Source organism: Cyprinodon tularosa, unplaced genomic scaffold (assembly GCF_016077235.1).
Source record: "Cyprinodon tularosa strain WSP-4 unplaced genomic scaffold, ASM1607723v1 ctg728, whole genome shotgun sequence".
Classification (NCBI taxonomy): Eukaryota; Metazoa; Chordata; class Actinopteri; order Cyprinodontiformes; family Cyprinodontidae; genus Cyprinodon; species Cyprinodon tularosa.
Genome location: NW_024039483.1, coordinates 102364 through 119906, shown reverse-complemented (window position 1 = coordinate 119906; position 17543 = coordinate 102364). Strand labels below are relative to the sequence as shown.

At 36.6% G+C, this 17543-nt stretch overlaps 1 protein-coding gene across 5 annotated transcripts in view; it reads right to left on the bottom strand.

Moving 5' to 3' along the window:
- The window catches only part of LOC119772738 (kinesin-like protein KIF21A), a 109334-nt gene that overhangs the window by 25554 nt on the left and 66237 nt on the right, over positions 1-17543 (bottom strand). For 4 of the 5 annotated variants that reach the window (XM_038269328.1, XM_038269329.1, XM_038269331.1 and 1 more), the window contains exons 12-26: positions 16440-16527; positions 16246-16360; positions 11816-12004; positions 11313-11512; positions 11105-11212; positions 10953-11021; positions 10437-10582; positions 9508-9652; positions 9207-9401; positions 6538-6639; positions 4353-4518; positions 3876-3896; positions 1568-1625; positions 1272-1326; positions 974-1176 (exon numbers count right to left, since the gene is read on the bottom strand). In XM_038269328.1, the coding sequence (XP_038125256.1) occupies positions 974-1176; positions 1272-1326; positions 1568-1625; positions 3876-3896; positions 4353-4518; positions 6538-6639; positions 9207-9401; positions 9508-9652; positions 10437-10582; positions 10953-11021; positions 11105-11212; positions 11313-11512; positions 11816-12004; positions 16246-16360; positions 16440-16527 (1860 nt within the window). The remainder of the gene's footprint in view (positions 1-973; positions 1177-1271; positions 1327-1567; positions 1626-3875; positions 3897-4352; positions 4519-6537; positions 6640-9206; positions 9402-9507; positions 9653-10436; positions 10583-10952; positions 11022-11104; positions 11213-11312; positions 11513-11815; positions 12005-16245; positions 16361-16439; positions 16528-17543) is intronic. The other variant, XM_038269330.1, reaches the window with a different exon arrangement.

Genomic DNA, 17543 nt, shown 5'->3' with positions numbered 1-17543 from the left:
CTTTAAACATCTACTGGTGCATCTCTTTTTTTTTTTTATTAATTCATTAATTTTTTTTGCTGTATTAGTTTCGATAAAGCAATTATATGGAGAGAATTTTGGTCCATTATTGTTTCAAGTAAAGAACATTCTGTAAATTTTGAAGAAAAAAAACATGCAATCTAAAAATGATTTTAAAAAATAAAAATAAAAAAAAGATTTTGGGAGTAACTTTGCTCTTTTCTGAGATTTTTTCCCCCTTATGTTTTTATAGACTTTATATTTTCTTTTTTTTTTATGTTATATCTTATTTACTTTTTCCAAATTTTAGATTTTCAGATTTGGTTTTAGAAAAAGCATTAATTTTAAATACAATTACTTCACATCCTCTTCACTTTGAGCCAAATAGAAATGGACGCTCTTGATGCACAATGACCAATAAAATGTTATCTGTCATGCAGAAACTCATCTATGATCCAAAGGAAAGCCCGCAACCAGAAAAGTGCAACTAGAGAAGACTGCAATTCATATAATTTAATCTGAAAAAGAGAAATAGAAAATGCTAATATTAAATCTATGAAAATATATAACATGAAACACAAAGATTGTAAATTTTTAAATCCATAAAACATATGAATTTTTGTTTTTTAAAAACAAGATTTGAGAAAACAGCAAAGTTACTCTCAAAACAATTTGTTGATGAAAACGTTGATCAAAGTTTCATTTCTGGATTACAGTTTTTTCAAATTTCAATGTACAAGATGTGTTTTTATTATATTTCATTTCCGTTCACAAAATGTGTTATTTGCTTGCAACAACGATGGCACAAGGTTACTCCCATACACCAAGAAAAATAAGCCATGTCTGCAGGACAAGCTGTTGTTTTTCAGAAGCATGCCGACCAAAAGATGAAAGCCGCTGCAGGCTCCAACATGCAGCAGAGAAACATGTCAGGGTTAAACTGTTTGTGAAAGAGTGCTGGGCTCAGACTTACATGCTGCCCATTTTAGAAGAAAAGCCAGGGGAAAGAGCCGTGTAGTCTCTGACTGATGGGCCTGACAAGTCAATATCAAGTCCTCCTCCATCTGGAGTTTCAGCCAAAGGCAGCATCGGAGTGGAGAAGTCAGCGGGAGCATCGGGGGCCGAGTCACTGTTTGCATACAGAAGCTCCATCTGAGTAGTGGTCCTCCTGCGGGCCTGTGCAGCAAAGTTTCAGAAAAAAAGGCTTAACCCTAAATTACACATCTGTACATGAGCAACAGTCAGACATCAACACGAACACCGAAGCATACCTTGCTTCTTGATTTGGTCTCCCCACAAAGTTTCATAAGGTCGGATGCTAATGTTCTATAGAGGAAAAACAATAAGGAGGAGAAACACTCTTAAAAAATGAAGGAGGAACTCATACAATATACACCAGCAGGAACTCCAACATGAAAAATCCATTACACAGAAAATAGAGACACACTTTATGGATGCATTAATATAAATACAAAGTATTGACATCAAAGAGGAAATGAAAAAAAAAACAGGCATTAGGAAGAGACGAAGAACCCTAAAAATAAGTTGCGATGAAGCTCTAACTTACGTTCCTTCTGCTGAGGGGCTTTGGGCAGACTCGTCACTGCTGCTATCGTCCCCATTTTCTATCAAATGAGATCAGAGAAAAACATCAGAGCTGAGTGATTCCCATCATCATCACTGATCACAGTCTTTCTTGGTAGGAAAAACATTTCTGGACATTTTTTTTTTACATCGCATCATTCATCAAGTTCAAGGTTCATTTGTTTTAGTTGCTGAGTTATTATTGCTACGTCACAACAAACCTGTTTATCTTAGTACTTCAATTCATATCGATTCATCACAAAAGGAGTGATACATGTTAAGTGTTATTTCCTGTTTATTTTGACAATCATAGCAGATATCAGTCAAGCTGACAAGAAAGGTAAAGTGCTAAATATTCTAGGGGGGGTTTCTCTATTATTCTCTCTCAAAATGTCTTGGCTGATAATCTTCTTTTTCTAGTATAGGATGCTGCTTTTCTGGAAGGACTTCTGTGGACAATGGCAGGATAAATATACAAAATGTGCATTTTTTTTAAACTGTAGTAATAATAATCTGTCGACTTTTTCCCCTATTTTGTCAGCTGCTCTACCAGAGAAAACGAAACCGTGGATCGTACACCTCATGACAAACATGCACTCCACATTATGGAGTGAATTTTGGTTCATTATTGTTGCAGCAAACAATTTAGAAAATTGAACTTAAAAAAAACAAACAAAAAAAAAAAACACACACACAAAAAAAAAAAAATATATATAAATATATAAATATATATATATATATATATATATATATATATATAGGTCCAGCAGCACATCGGTGCTGCTGGACCAATCGCTACTATCTGCCAAAGGTGGAACGCTACATTAGCCTTTTGACTGTTCAGTGTCCTGGCTGAACGGAGGAAGAACAAACATTGACCAACATTTATGGACAAAAAATCCATGTTAAAATTAGTCGGAGGAAAAAGGAACACATTTTTTTGAGAAACAGACATTTAGATTTGATATTCATTGTATTAAATCAATAAATAAATCACTCCTAGTGTAATGAGTCATTAAGATATACATTTCCCCTTTCCTCACTAAAATAGATCATCAGTGAAACTGGTAAATCTTCATAAGTTAGGATTCTTGCTGGTTCCACTGTGCAGGAAAAGATAAGCAGTCTCAAATCAGAGATTTAATCCCAAATGTGTGAGCGTTAGGTTTAAGGCAGGAGCTCAGGAGGTTGATGGGTGTGAGGAACTGTCAGGGTCTTTTCTCCTGATGGTGAGAGAGAGCTTTCCCTGTAAAAGTTATTCCTGTAAAAGTGTCTTGGGGTTAGCAGGTACTAAAGCATGGAGGCTGTAGCACATATGAGCTGGAATGGTATAGAGTGAATGTTGTTCAATTATTGTTGCAGGCAAAGAACGAGTTTGTAAATGAAAATGTGCATAAATATGTTTTATAAATGGAAATTTATAAAAGAATGCAATCCAGGAAGGAAACTCTGATTCTATTCTTAACTTTTTTTTTTCCATTTTATCTTATACATCTTTTTTCTACATTTATTAACCGACTTTATATTTCCAGATATATTTTCAGATTTCCATTTTTAGACTGATTTTAACAAATTGCATTCTTTTAAAAGTCAGTTTTATAGATCACATTCTTTTCACTTTGAGCCCAATTTAATGCTGAATCGTCAAGATCAGGTGTTCATTGGTAAACAATGAAATGTTTTTGCCAACATCGAACCAATAGAAATAAGTCTTCTCTTGGTTTTTCCAAAAGCCCGACATCAGAAGTGAAGTGAATGCGATCTGGAAAAATACAGTTTGAAGAAATATACAATTCGTAAAAGTCAATATAAGAAATAAAAAACAACAAAAAACTAATTGTACACAAACTTTGAAATATAAAGTTTTACAAAATTGAAATTTGAAAAAAAAAAAGTAGGAAAATAAAATCATTTGTAAAAATATAAGAGAAGAACAAAATGACTCTGAAAAGATTTGTTTTCAATTTTGGTTACTGGATTGCAGTATTTTTTGAATTTCCATTTACTAAACACGGTTTTTTTTTTTTTTTTTTTTTTTTTGTTATTCACAAAACATTTTCTTTGCTTTTAAAACAATAATGGAACATAATTCACTCCATAACGAAGGAAACAAGGTAAGGGCTTGTGAATTAAGGAGTAGGGGAAGGGGTCAGCTGGCAGCTGAAGGGAAGCTTGGCTGCACTGCACCTCATGCACCTGCTTCTCTTATGTTTAGTTGGTTAAAAAAAGTGCAAAAAGTTAGAAACCATGCATATATAAGGAGCATTAGGGTCTAATGGGATTTGACTTACCAATGGGGATGTTACCTAGCTCTGTGAAAACATAGAGCAAAAAGAAAATATGGGGGGAAAACAAAAACGCACAAAATCAAAAAACAATCCCCCAGTTTAAAACAAAAAAGAAGTTTCATGAACAAGAGTGACTAAAGTAAAGATAGCATACTACTGAACAGGCTGGATAAAAAATGATGGGTAAAAGCAGTGCAGAAACATTTCACTGCTCTAATGCGACCATGTTGACATTAAAAATCCAGCTTCTGTTCAGCAGAAGGCTACAGGCACGGCATCTCTCCAAGGGTTCAAACATGCAGCTGACAGGGAAACCAATCCTCTTCCTAAACAAACAGAAACCTTAATACAATGTGAACCCAGTGTAGCCAAACTAACCAGAGAAATAAAAAAATCAGCTTCCTGTTTTCTAAGATGAAATCCATTTCAGAAAGATGCCCCGATTAGAAACGAGGATTTGGTCTGGATAGTAGTTTCTACCTTGAAGAGCATTTCCCAGCAAAGCATCCAGCTCTGGGTTGAACTCGGCCTTCTCCTTCAGCATATGAAACAGCAGCTGGTTCTGTGTGGCGCTGGTGATTTCCGTCTGCTTCAACCGGCCCTCCATCACTTTCACCTGAGACTCCCTCTGAGCTGCCTGCAGACCCTGAAAAGATCCCATCCTTTGCGTTACCCAGCATTCTGATTTACCTTTCATGACCATTGAAGTCTGCATTAAAAACCACTGCTAAAAATTAGAATCAATTTTAATTCTATTTTAAATTCCTAAAAAAAAATCACAATTTCCTTCCCGCTAATCCGAAATCCTTCTTTGATGACTGAGAGGCACATAGGATGTTCATGTCCTGAAGGAGGTCAGGTATGGAGTGAAATTTGCAAGTGAAAAAAAAACCTTACTTTGCAAATTAAAATGTGAAAAAAAAAGAAAAAAAAATGTCATCCAAAAATTTCATTTTCTCAGATTTAGTTTTAGGATAATTTCATTTTTTAATAATATGTTTTTGATGTTTATCCAAGTTACTTTTATTTTTACGGATTTTATATTTTACATTTTTATAAATTCCTCCTTTTCAAATTGACTTTTGCAAATTGCATTTTTTTTCCAAACTGGTTTTGCAGGTCATTCTCTTCAAGCCAAAAAAATAGAAATGCATTTTCACTTCAGAGGAAAGCCCGAAGAAGTGAAGCGAATGTGATCTGTTTGAAAAGAATTGTACTAATAAAACTTAATCTGTCAAAGAGAAATTTGAAAATAAAAAAAATAAATATAGACTCTACATTTAAGAAAGAAATCTTGAAAAATAATAAATAAAAACAAATAATCTGAGAAAACAACAGTTACTCTCAAAATTTTTTATTTTTGTTAAACTTTTAAATACCGATTACTTTTTAAAAAATTTCACAAAATCTGTTTTTTGTTTGCAAATATAACAAAATTCACCCAAGTTCTGCTGCATTCATTTATCCACAGACCTCTAATTTACCTGCGTGACCTAATCTCCAAGGTAAATACGCTTGTATACCCCCATATCCATGGTTCTATGGCTACTTTTACAATCATAACAATGATAAAAACATTATTCTATATGGTAATCTGTACGTATACAGTTATCATTGGCTAAACACAGACTTTCCAACTCCAAATTTGACTTTTTGTGGTGTTCAAGGTTAAAATCTTAACTTTCTAAGACAAATGCAGCACCCTTACAGCCCATCTGTCCAGAAGATTTCTTCTGATTTTTTGTGTTTGTGAAACATGAATGTTACAAGATCACAAGATGTTACAAGATTAAAGATCAACCAGTCTTTAAATAAAAACTCTCCCCAAAGTAAAATCAAAATCCCACCCAGATTAATTTAGTTTATTAGAGGGTTAAGTGGGCATCTAGCCTCTGCTGACTGGCAGCAGGGTGCTTTGTGTTAGCCTCTTCGCTAAATTAACCCCCTACTATTCTTTTGTTCATTCTATTTTTTGTTATGGGTTCATGTCCCCTCCTTGGCACTAATTTTTGAGTGTTAGAAAATAAGATCCGACCATCGATCGGCTGGAGAATCCGTCTATAGCTCTGCCTTCAAAGGTAGCGCCCTCTGTCTGCTGGCCGAGGGGGGTTGTGTTCTAGTGCAAGCGAGTTTGTGACTCAGAAAGAGTCTGAGTTGATTATAGTATGACGTGCACGCAGTTTAATTGGCAGAGTGAGCAATAGCGTTAATTTTTAAAAACTGCATTATTTTGACTCCGGACTATGTGCAGGGTCATGTGTTTGATGGGATGGTTTTATGGTGTGATTGACTTTTTAGTCAATTAGATCAACTTTTTAGACTAATTACTCCGAATGTTACATAGAACAAGGGAGAACGTCCAGCAGCTCGCTGCTCCCCAAGGGGATGGATTAAATGCAGAGAGCACAACTTTATCTGAAATGATGCAAAGATGTAGCAATATGTACCGTTTTAATCGTGCGGGAAATACAACACAATACAATACCCCATTTCAACCTATAGAGGGCAGCACAAAGAGTTTCAGGCCCAATAATGAAGAACTAAACTTTACACTAAAGCTATAGCCTCCTCTCGTCCTAATTTACTTAAAGTTAATGAGTGCGGCAGCGTACATGCGTCAACTGATCACATGTCAGGTTTCCTCTGTCAGGATGATGAAGGGTACCTTGTTAATCGCCATGGACATGAAATGATCCAGCAGGAAACGAGCTTCAGCCAGAGTGCAAGATCCAATCACAGCAGAGACGTCCACCGTGTCGCCTTCCTCCTGCAAACATGTTCAATATTAATATTTCTGATTTTTTTCCTTTCTAAATTATCTTTTTTAAGCTAATTATGTCTAATATAAAATAATAAAAATCTTTTTATTTTTCACTGAATACAATCCATTTTTAAAGAGAAAAAAAAAATTTGGATTCAGATTAACTTCATTTATCCCTTTGGTGGATACTTCTGAGAAATATTTTAGAAACACCAATTCAGCGCTGACAGACGCAATCACATATATAGGACCATAAATAAACTTAAGACCAAGAAAACATAAAAATAACTTAAAAGTTGTACAAGTTGTCCAACAGGGAAAGAAACACAGCATTGAAGTAGTTATAATGAATATATATATATATATATATATATATATATATATATATATATATATATATATATATATATATATATATATATATATATATATATATATATATATATATAAAAAATAATGGATTGTAATTATTTTAAATGATCCGCAGAAACCCTGGATAATTTCCGTATGTTTTGCTGCTTTGAATTTAATCATTTGGCGCATTCTCTCTACGATCTCCAAGGGACTCAGAGGGGAGCAGACGAAGCCACAGTGGAGGCTGTAGGCTTTGCTTTGAGCAGCCGGTCTGGAGCGCAGGGGGGCGGAGCGGGGGTTGCTGACGGAGTATGAGGGATTTCGGGGTTAGCATGACATGTTGCTGTTAGCATAAACAAAACGTGTTGCACAATGCTTGCACACTGTTGCACTTTTATCCACAACTTTCTTTCCGCCGTCATCGTAGGTCACTCTAAATGCAAAGCGCTCCCATTCAGCAGACCTATAAAGTGCTGCTGGCGCGTCTTCCAACTCCTGTTCTTTCCCACTCGCCAGTCCGACACAATTCTCCACAACAACTGTTTTTTTTCCCCTGCTCTTCTTCTTCTTGTTTACTACTGGCGGTTGGCTTTGGTCGCAGCACTGCCACCTTCTGCTCTGGAGTGTAATGGCTTCCTCTATGAGAAAAAGGAGCAGCGCATGAACCGAACGAAACACACGCGAACCGAACCGAGACAGTCGAACGGAACGATTCTGACGGTTTTCATAAATCGTCCCATCCCTAATATATATATATATATATATATATATATATATATATATATATTTATATTAAGGGTGGAACGGTTCACAAAATCCATGGTTCGGTTCGGTTCACGGTTTCGTGGTCACGGTTTTCGGTTAGGTTCGATACACCGAAAAATAAAAAAATAAAAAAAATTAATGAAAAAATTAAAATTAATGAAAAAATCCCAAAAAATTAATGAATTGTAATTATTTTTAATGATTCGCGGAAACCCTGGATCATTTTTTGCATGTTTTGCTGCTTTGAATTTAATCATCTCGCACATGCCCTCTACGATCTACAAGGAACTCAGAGCGGAGCGGACGGGAGCCACAGCTGAGGCTGTAGGCTTTGCTTTGTGCAGGCGGTCTGGAGCGCAGCGGGGCGGAGCGCCGATGGAGTATGTGGGATTTCGGGGTTAGCATGACATGTTGGTCATGTTGCTGTTAGCATAAACAAAACGGGTTGCACAATGCTTGCACACTGTTGCACTTTTATCCACAACTTTCTTTCCGCCGTCATCGCTGGTCACTCTAAATGCAAAGTGGTCCCATACAGCAGACCTATAAAGTGCTGCTGGCACGTCTTCCAACTCCTGTTCTTTCCCACTCGCCATTCCGACACAATTCTCTACAAAAACTGATTTTTTTCTGCTACGCTGCTTCGCTTCTTCTTCTTGTTTACTACTGGTGGTTGGCTTTGGTCGCATTACTGCCACCTTCTGCTCTGGAGTGTAAACGCTTCACCTATGAGAAAAAAGGAGCAGCGCATGAACCGAACCCCAACGGTTCGGACGGTTTTCATAAACCGTTCCATCCCTAATATATATATATATATATATATATATATATATATATATATATATATATATATATATGAATAGGTATAAATAAATAAACAAGCATAAATATATGCATTTAATCTTTTTCTGTTAAAACAAAAACTTACTTTTTCCCTATAGTGAAATTTTCTAAGCAAAAATGGCACATGTATGCCAGACGTCAAAATTAGAAAATACAGTCAGAATAATCAGCTAATTATGACATTAAATCTCAATAGTGCTTTTCATTGTCAGATTATCAGCTATAATGTCATAATTATTATTATGAGATAAGAATCATATTAAGCATATTTCACAAATACTCCAAAATTAAAATGAAACAATGTTCATACTCCAGGCATTTGGTTTTCAGGTGTTCGCACATACAGCTAAAGCTGCAGTTGTGCTTTAAATTTACATAACCTTCATTTAAAGACAGAAAAAAATCAAATGCCAGTAAAATAAAATTAAATTGACAAAAAAAAAAAAAATTTTAAAAAAGCAAATCATGAAAACAAATCATAAACAATTTTTGCTCTCAGTCAAACAGCCAAAGCATGCTGCTACCACCACTATGCTTTACAGCCTGTTCTCAGGCTAGAAGGCCTCATGTCAACTCCTCCCAACATGCTTCTATCCCGCAGCCGGCCTCACCTTGGTTTCCTCCATCTGCATGATGTTGGCTTGACAGTCCGCAATGCTGTCGTTAATGTAATCGATGTTGGCGGTCAGCGCGTCCACTTCCTCATTGAGGGGAAGCACCGTCTTCTCGGCCTCCAGTCCCTCTCTCAGGAGCCTGTCCCTCTTCCTGATGACCTTCTCCTTACGCTTCGTCAGCTCCTCCCTTTGCTGCGTGTTGGAAACATTAACCAGAGTTAACTCAGCTGTGATAGAATAGCTTTTTTTTAAAGTGTATTTAAATGTCTATTTTTTTTGCTTTGCATTCCGTCTTCACCTTAAGGAGACGGTTCATGTCGGCCTCCATGTTGGAGATGGTCATCCTCTGCATTATGACGTCAGAAATTCGCCGCTCCAGGGTCTGCCATTTATTACGAGCGACCCTGGTGGAATAAACACCAGCTGTGCGCCTGTAAGACGACCTGGATCACAAGGCATCATTGGTGTTAGTCATTCAAAACCTATGCAGTGTTAAGCTGCATCTCTCTTCTCCCCTCTGTGTGGCAGGAAGCCCACTTTAAGCATACTACTGCCCCCTAAAGGGCTGCAATGACAAATTTAGTTACTTACTCTTGTTTAATGAAATGTGACCCAAACCAAGGGCCTCTGTGAGTTGAAAATGGCTAATTGTTTGATTGACATTGTGGACCAACATGGAACATTGAAAATTGTTGTTTACATATGATTGTATCAATGTTTATTACACATTTGAGGTTTTGATAGAATTCTGACATCTTATGACCTGCAGAGATTAGATTACATACAGACTGAATCTTACTACTTTGACCAGGAGTGGCCAATCTGTGGCCCTATATATAATATATATAAATATAGATATATTTATTTTAAATTTATATTTTTTTCTTTAGCCCATGACTTTGAATTGAAAACATTTGCCCATATGACAAAAACTTTGGACACCCCTCACATGGGCAATAATTTTCTCTATAGGCATCAGATTAAAAATAAAAAAAAATTATGTAGAAATATTTGCTTTGTTTAACTTAAAGAAAAAGGAAAGTCTCTGATTTCTTTTTTTGTAACTCCACATTCACACAGTATTTTGCGATTACTTGTCACATCAATTAGAATTTGCAACATGATAAAAAATATGAAAAAGCTAGAAGGTCTCGACTGAACTCTGCATGACCCACATAGTGAATATTCGCTTCAGTTCCATCTAGTAAACAGCCTTTATAGCCTTACCATGTGCCGTTGGAAGCAGTGTTGCTGGAAGAATACATGCGTCCAGATGGAGAGCGGTGAGTCGGGTCCTGGGCGGACTCTGGGAGGTTGACTTTCCGAACCACTTTGCCCGAAGTGGGTCTGACTTGCCTTCTCAGAGCAGTCACCTGACACACACACATAACACATCTGTAAACTCATGTCTTGTCAGCAAAAGGCAGTACAAAGTACCACCAGCAGGGGCACCGCTTTTGCTCTGGATAAAAACTTGGTGTCTTTACTTCAAAGATTCCAAATAAGATGCACTAAACTGCCTGTGCTTTTTTTTGCATGTGCAATAAGTGGATGTGTTGTAGGGGATCTACATGGGTTGTTGTGTAAATGTTATGCAAACCAGTTTGCCTGGGCCCATTAAAATGAGCAGAGTGTACTAGCAGGTACTATCATGAGGGCGACACTAGCTTGATGGCGGCACTAGCTTGATGGCAGCACTAGCTTGATGGCGGCATTAGCATGATGGCAGCATTAGCTTCTCACCTCCTCCGTCTTTCTCCTCAGAATGAGCTCCTGCTGCTTTTTCTGAGCCTCCAGTAACTTCAGCTGATGCTGAAGAAAGAAAACAGTAATGATGTTAAGATCAACTGAAACTCTTCCATCGTTTTGTGCAGCAGAATTTTAAAAAGTCTGACCTCTTGCTTTCGCTGGTCCTTTTTCAAAGAGGCTATTTCTCTGTTCCTGCGCGACTCATTCAGCCGGTTTTTCTCCTGCTGCTCCTTCATTTGCTTCATAAGACGAACCTGAATCCATAAAAAAAAAAAAAAATAAATAATAAAAAAACACGAAGGGTTTACAGCAATTTCAACAACAAAATCTACACGCACAAAAAACAAGCGGTACCTTTGTTTTCTTCATTTCCGTCACATCCAGCTGCAGCTTCTTCAGCTGTTTCTCATAATGTGATTGGTTCTTCAGCAGGCGGGCGTGTTCCTTCTGAGCAGACTGCAGCTTCTGGAGCTCCTTGTTCATCACGCTCAGCTTCTTTTCATATTCGGCTTTCATTTTACGAGCCTTGTCCTCAGTACCGCTTTCCACAGAACCTTAAAATGCCCAAACAAGAAGGTGAGGAACAAAAAGCAGTCAGCCCTTTTTAAAAAGAGCCATCACTTCTTTCAATCCAGGAATATTTGATCTATTTGTGTTTATAAACCCTAAATATAAACCATCACAGTCCTCTGAAAAAACGAACAGGAGTTATTTAAAACATGAAACATGTCCGGAGGATATAAATTCATCCAAGTAAAACTGTATACATTTTAAATAGACTGCTCTCCATCACTGATAACATACAATTAATTATGTGTGCGCCATCTAGTGGGCGGTTTTAGAAGGACGGCTCTTACTCATGTTGTGAAGCACTCGATCCCTCTCCAGCTGCGTATCCCTGATCTTGCACTGCAGCATCATCAGCTTCTGCTCGTACTGCTGTTTGAGCGTGTGCAGACGCCGCTGGCTGTTCTCCAGCTCGTCGATGAGCTTCTGCTTGATGGCAATCTCACACGTGATGTTGGCCAGATCCGCCTGATAGTTCTCTGTCAGACAGAGGAACGTATTAAGAGTAGTTAGTTTCAATTTTTAAAATGCTGCCCAATGTTTTTTTTTTTCAAAAAGATATCCGCAGCATGGTGTCTCTACTGGTCTTAGGTACAAATCCCAGTCTGGTTTCTCACATAGCACATAAAAATAATAGATGTGCTGCACAGTTCAACGAAATAAAACAAGACAAAAAGGACCACAACAATACATTTAGAGAAATAAATTCAAACTCAAACAAATAAACTCCATATTTATCATTATAACAGAAAATCAAACTATTTTTCAATAGAAGTCTTGACAGTTTCAGCTATTTTTACACAAAACATGTCAATCATCCCAGAGTTTAAGAGCAAAAACCTCAATCAATCACTTCAGAGTTTTAACCTTGATCTTGAAAAAAATCTAAGGTAGAATGAAGCTGTTACTGAAATGTAAAGTTTGAGAAGATCACAGGGATAGGAAAGGGCAAAAAAATGTAAGATTTCAGAAAACAAATAGGAAGCAAAAACCAGAGATATGTGGTCTAGTACTTTAGTACCTGGTAAAAGATAAGCTGCTGCAATAATGGAAGTAAAGAGTGATGGGAATCACGTTAAGGTCTTTGGAAGACATGATTTGAATATTATATTTATCTGCTTGTCAAGTTCAAATGCAAAATCTAAAACAAAACCTACATTTCTGTCCATATAATCAGTATATCTCCCTGCATGAATTATAATAAAGTTATTTACATGCATAAATCAAGCGGAACACTATGGCGATAGAACTACTGCTCCACTTGAGAAAGTAAAATCTGTTAGGCTTTCTTTGGCGTCAAGACAATTATTCTTATTGCCACATCACCAGACAGGACACTGTTAAAAAAAAGAAAAAGTAAAAAATCAAATAAAACCCACATTTCTGACAGTGGTGTGACTGTATGGGGCCAAAGGGACCAAAACTTTCAGGGTTCTACGTCTCCCAAAGCTATTTCCATTTAAATGGAGAAAATAAAATTTCAAATGGATTTTAATACCAGTTCAAGCGTGGTTGAAGAGGACCGACTCTTTCTGCTTAACTGACAGAGAAATTTGAGCATCATCAACAAAACACTGAGGGGGCTATTATGTTTTCTAAAAAAGCAGGAGCCATAGAATAGAGCCTTGAGGGACACAGAAGTGAGGCTGTGGTTAACTGCTCTCTTCTGTATCTGTTCTTCCCTGGCGACCTGTCAGAAGGTTTAACCCTGCCTCTCAACTAAACGACAAGCTGCAAGAAACAAATGATGCACACAGAGTTAAAAAAAAAAAACAATGCAATGTGAATATCACTGCAGGATCATTCATTGTTGTCATAAGTTGGAGAAATTACAAAACAAGTTGATAAGTTTGAAGGATCTATGTTTTCAAATAGCCACATATACATGGAAATCCAAGATTATTGCTGAATATTGCAAAGATATTATTAATAAAAAGATTTTCCTGATTCTTCTCCCTAATCACAGTTTAAGTAAGCTACAGCGTTAGCAACAAGCTTAGAGGGCCATGTGCAGACTTTTGACCAGCTCTTCTAGCAATGGAAAAAGGTAGAATAGTATATTCTGACTGCTGCGTATACATGCTCTGCATAGCTAATATATATTTAGCAAGTTAGATGGACTAAAAGGCCGCATCTCTCAGGAGTTTGGATGGTAAAATGCAGAGAATACAAAGATGTGGGAAATGCATAAAAGGCCAAGAGGGAAATTGGTCAGAAATAATTTTTTAGCAACAGTATGAAAAAATAGACCTGCAGACATTAATATGAAGCATAAATTAAAGTCAGTCTAAAGAAATCACAATAAGATAAAATATAGAATTAACAAAATCAGGGCAAGATAAAGAAAAAAATTAAATTGCAATGAAATCATTAAAAAGTAAAACAGGAAAAATTTCAAGAGCCTGGAGGAGAATGAAATTATTTTCAACTGAGTTTTAAGATTCAGCAAATGAAGCTGCAGTGTTGGACGTTTCCACAGCTTTAGGAGCCGCAGACTCAGACCCCGGCCCCCTTAGTTTCCTACTTTGTAAAAGGAACATTAGGACGTTTAAGCATTGTGATCAAATAATGCTAAAGCAGGATGTTCAGTTAAAAGCTAAGTAGTCAGAAGCCTTACAGCCCTGTAGGTGAGAAGAATTTTAAAGTAAATATAAACATTTCCTAGGAAGAATGGGTGATATCAGAGAATTTACTTTAGTAAACAAGCTGCTATCAAAACTGTATTACAGTAGTTTAGAGAAAACATAATATACACCTGATATTAACAGGGTTTATTCAGAAACGAGTAACTCTAATTTAATGCTTTATAATGCTCTTTCAATGCTCTTAGAAATAATTTTAATGCCATCAACAAGTACCCATGACTCTCCAGCCACTTTTGTTGTTTTGTTTGCATTTTCCCATTCTCTAGCTTTTTCTCCGCCTCAAGCTTCTTTTCCGAACATACGGTTTTACCGGAAGCAGTTCCATGCAAACACGTGGAAACAGTTATATCTGATAAACCTGGCGAAAATAAAGCATTTTAAATGCCACGATAATCACATTTAATGAATTTTAATGCCAATTAAGGCCTTAATTAAAAAAATTATTGAATGACTTTTAATGATTTTTAATGAAACCATGATTGAATATACACAGGAGACAATTGCAATTGTTTTTTTTAAGATGCTTCTTAAATGAAAGAAATGTGTGAAAGAAGGAATAAATTATCTAAAAAAAAAAAAGATCAAATTGTAACTCCTACATTTATTTCATATTCTTTACAGTGGATTTAATTGCAGAGCAGGATGTATAGTATGGTTGTTTTTTCGCTCGTAGGTGGCTAAGAGAAAGACACGCTGTGCAAATGGAAATTTAAAAAAAAATTTAAAAATTTATCCAGAATTAAAATGTTAAAAAAATTCATAATGAAAAAAGTTTTAAGAACAACTTTGCTGTTTTTTTTTTTTTTCAGATTTTATTTTTACACTCAAAGCCTGATGAAGGTCTAGTATTGAATCATTGCTATTAAATGTCTTCTCTTGCAAGTTGGACACTGTCCTCTCTATGTTACGTTTTTTATTAAAAAAAAAAAAAAATGCACTATTTTTTTAAATGATTTAATATTTTATTATTTAAAATGTAATTTTTATTTCTATTCACATTTTTCTTTTTCCATATAGTTTTAAAAATTGTATTCTTTTGAAATTGCGTTTTCCAGATCCCATTCTCTTTGCTTCTGAGGGCGGGCTTTCCTCTTGAGTGGGGAGCGAAGATGCATTTCTATTGGTCGGCTGGAAAACATTTTATTGGTAGAGAGCGAACATTTGTGCTTGGCTTTAAGTAGAGAGAATGTGATCTGAAAAACGCAATTTGAAAAAAGAATGAAATGAGTACACCTCAATATAAAAAAGAAAAATTTGAAAAAAAAAATACTCTTATAACAAGAAATTAGAAAACATAAAAGTTTCCCTTAAAGTTTTTCCTTCATTAAAAAGTTTTAAAAAGTTTCATTTCTTAATTTTTGTACGGATATTCTTTAACAAAACGTGTTCTTTGCTTGCAACAATAATGGAACAAAATCCCTATAGGATGTCATCTGCATAGATGTGACAGGATGTTAGCAAATCCCCAAATAATATTGGCTACAATGTAAGGTAAAAAATAATTACGTGCCTAGAAATGCGCACTGATAAATCCCACAGGGCAGCGGAGCAGAATCAGAAGAGAACTTCTCTGTTCTTTAGCAGAACGCCACATTGAAGAGATGAGAGGTAAACCAATCCAACAGAGAGTGAGAAATGCCCTCCAGAACCATGAGCCTCTTTAACAGGATTAGAGGTTGAGTTTCAAAGGCAGAAATGGGTTCCAGAAGAACCGGCACAGAGCATCTCGTTGCATCCGCAGCCGTTAAAAGATCATGGTGGACTTTCACCAAAGCTGTCTCAGCACAGTTAGAAAGCCAGACTGAAAGGGTCTGAAATCTGGAATTCAGATCGCCAGGATGAGAGCTGGGCATTACTGAGAGGAGGTAGATTTGATAAAGAAGGGAAATGTTTAAACACGGGTCTAGTCTTTTTTAAAACATTCAATTCCTTGCAAGTGAAAACCGTCCCAAACAAAAGAGTGGCCTGAATAAACGCTACCAGACTTGGTCTGGTCTTAGTGAACAGCTCCTCTTTGTGGTAAAAGTTGGAAATAAAATTCCCCCAGCCATTTTTAACCCTTTTGATCTTCCTACCTTTTTCATCCGACTCAGAGTCAGAATCATCAGAGCTCTCCTCCACATCAATCTCCTCTTCCTCTTCTTCCTCCTCCTCCTCTCCGTCCTCATGATCACTGGTGTCTTGCACATCCTGATAGATAATGAATTAAATTTGTTTCCGGCATCATCAATGAGAATATTAAGGACTCTGTGATAAATCTACCTCTTACCATTTCCGTCTCTTCGTTGAGCCCTTCAGCCATTTCTTTCTCACTGGCCTTTTCCTGCTCGTTGTCGGGAAGTTCCTCTTTGTTTGCGCTGAGAAGACACACAGATGACATAAAGACGTTCATTAGAGAACAATGAAACCGCAGAGGAATAAAGAAAATTATCTGCAATCAGGACTTTGCAGATACCTCAACTGAGCAACGATTTTCTGGAAATCAAAGCCTGTAATTATTTCACACAGATGAACAGAAAGGTGGAAGCCACATCCGCCAACTAAGGCTGACACTGTCTTTTAGACAAACAAGCTTCAACAACAAGAACTACAACTGAACGCACTCAGGATTTCAGATTGCATTTTTAAGTTAGCATTGGCTGAGAATGAGCGTGGTTTAGCATTCATCGCTTTATTTGGCTTTCTTGTGGAAAAGACAGTTCAAACTGTTTAAATAAGGAAGGAGGGAGTAAAGAAACGTTTGAGGAAGTGAAGCATAACATAAAATGAGCAAAACAAATCGGTGAACCAGATCAATTGGATAATAATTTTATCCAATTAGATCAAAGGTATGGAAACGACCGATCAGGCAGAATAAAATGAGAATGATAATAATCCTGATGAGCTAAGGATACTGGAAGCAGAGCAGTTTTTAAGCTGATGGTAGAAACCTTAACCAAAGGTGTCTCCATTGCAAGCTGCAGAGAACAAAAGTTATTAAAAAAAATGTATCAATATGGAGCAAATTTGGCGAGTGAAGGGTGAGACCTGAGGAGACATTTGGGTCTGAGCATTATTTAGTAGAGCTGTGTTAACGGGAGCAGCAGGCTTTAACGCAGAAAGGTTAGGTCGGCATTTTGCTGAAGTATTCATCTTCTGTCTCATCACAGCCACAGTTTTCCTTGCTTTCTACGGGGATTTTACAAAAATCAAGAGTTTTTCCTGGTAAAATATAAACAGAAAAACCAAGGCTTTAAAACGTGAGGCAGCAATTCAGTTCCCCGTTTCCGGAGCGGTTTAATTTAAAATTAGCAGTGGTGTAAAAAGTACACACATTTGTTACTTAAGTAGAAGTATAGTTACTGCAGTTTAAATACACTCTGATAAAAGTTGA